This window comes from Penaeus monodon, chromosome 32 (genome assembly GCF_015228065.2).
Source record: "Penaeus monodon isolate SGIC_2016 chromosome 32, NSTDA_Pmon_1, whole genome shotgun sequence".
Lineage (NCBI taxonomy): Eukaryota > Metazoa > Arthropoda > Malacostraca > Decapoda > Penaeidae > Penaeus > Penaeus monodon.
In genome coordinates this window covers 5,583,023-5,584,863 of record NC_051417.1, presented here as the reverse complement: position 1 = coordinate 5,584,863, position 1,841 = coordinate 5,583,023, and the positions used below count along the sequence as shown (strand labels likewise).

Here is a 1,841-nt window from a genome sequence, read left to right as displayed (position 1 = left end):
TAATGATAAAAATTTTGGTAAGAATTAAATAAGCCAAACCAGGTCTTTGAGAATATTTAAATTTTTCATTATCATTATTTGATCTAGTATATTTGTAGTGATATTTACACTGTGTGTGGTGCCAACATACTTCACGGCCTCATACTTCATACTTGTATGATGCGTAAGTTTCTATATAATACCATTATCACATAAGATTTTACATTTATTCTCATGAACCATCATGATTTAATATCTTTTTCCATAACTCATTTGTCATTTGGTACATATAACATTAATGTTAATAATATAGCAAAAGATATATGACATGAAATAAAAGTCATATAACTTTTAATTTCATTCTTTTCTTCACATATCCAAAAACTGAAGTGGGGACTTACATCTTGGCATTTTCGTGGTCAGTTGACACCATCTGAGGGAAATCAATCAGCACAGGCTTGTCGTCATCATCCACCATGATGTTGAACTCGTTGAAATCCCCGTGAATGACACCATGGCTGGCCAGCTTCACGATCAGGTCCATTAGATCGCTGTAAAGCTGAGGGACGTCTTTTACATCATGCACGTTGCACCTGAAGATGTGAAATAATTTTGTAAGTTTGAGATTTGAATTGATATGAACTTAGCTGAATGAAGATATGTATGTCATCCTTTAAAGAAGAAAACTGATATAAATTTTTTTTGGATTAAGATTATCACTTGTCAGACACCATGCATACATATCTAATGGGCTGCAAAACAACCTACTTACAGTGGATAACCATTCACAATCTCCATAATCACACAGTGTCTATTGCAATCCACTGGTCTTGGTACTGGGAACCCTCGGTCATAGAGGGCCTTCATGTAAGCAAACTCTTTAGTGGCTGACAGCCTAGATAGGTAGATCCAAGAGGCCTTATTCCTGTGATGATGATAATCACGCTTTTCCTTCAGCTTGCGGAAGGAAGTTCTCCCAAGCCTGGAAAAAAGTGAGATTTTAAATAGCTGAATTAGTCAAAGGCCATGCACTGAGTGTGTGGGTACCAAGAATGTGTTTCATATTTCTCATTGATTTGTTTTGGGAAAGAAATATCATTAGCCTATTACTACTGCTATATGTGCACATTGTTTATCTTTGGACACATCATGTCACTGGTCTCATCAACTAGCTACTTACTTACTGAGTCTTTGGCAACAATTTTTTTTACTTTTACATCAATATCTGCAATGATGGATAGCATCTTCTTCAAGATGATATTAATAAAGATAGCATGCGAGTCAGGTAAGAATGAAAACAAGAAATATAATTTTTTTAGACTCAAATCTAACAAGTGGTTAACTATACTACAATGAATCTCTCGAAAGACAATTAAAATGATGCCTGCTATTCTATCCACTTCCATTCTCACCTTCTGCTATGTTCTCCCTTCTCCTTGTGCTCCTCCCTTCTTACCTATGTAGTTTCATGCAGAGTGGATTTCCAATTGGGTCACTGGTGACATAAATATCAGATTCTTTCCCAACACCAATCTGGCTGCCTACAGAGCCTAAGACATCTCGGGATGAAAGCACTTTCAGGGCCAAGTAGTCATAACCCATGTTTGTCAATCTGTATCCATCATCTGAAAATTAAAGAAAACAGTTTTGCATCTTCATCTAACACAAGTGAAAGATTATGATGACTTTCAGAAAATTAATCTCATTGTGTAATGATCTAATTGTTTTACAAATCTTCTGAAGGAGATGAAAATGTACTGATTTTAGCTTTTACATAAATATCCATTGTATTTCTAATGATCCTTAAAAACTACAATTTTCCTACTAGAAAGACAAGAGCTTATTGTCATCATGTATCGGGG

General features: G+C 35.3%; 1 protein-coding gene across 1 annotated transcript in view; it reads right to left on the bottom strand.

The window, feature by feature from the left end:
- The window catches only part of LOC119593377 (serine/threonine-protein kinase rio2-like), a gene marked incomplete in the record, with an annotated part of 6,223 nt that overhangs the window by 2,281 nt on the left and 2,101 nt on the right, over positions 1–1,841 (bottom strand). Inside the window, 3 exon segments of the mRNA XM_037942306.1 lie at positions 381–572; positions 752–961; positions 1,436–1,604. Coding sequence (XP_037798234.1) covers positions 381–572; positions 752–961; positions 1,436–1,604 — 571 coding nt within the window.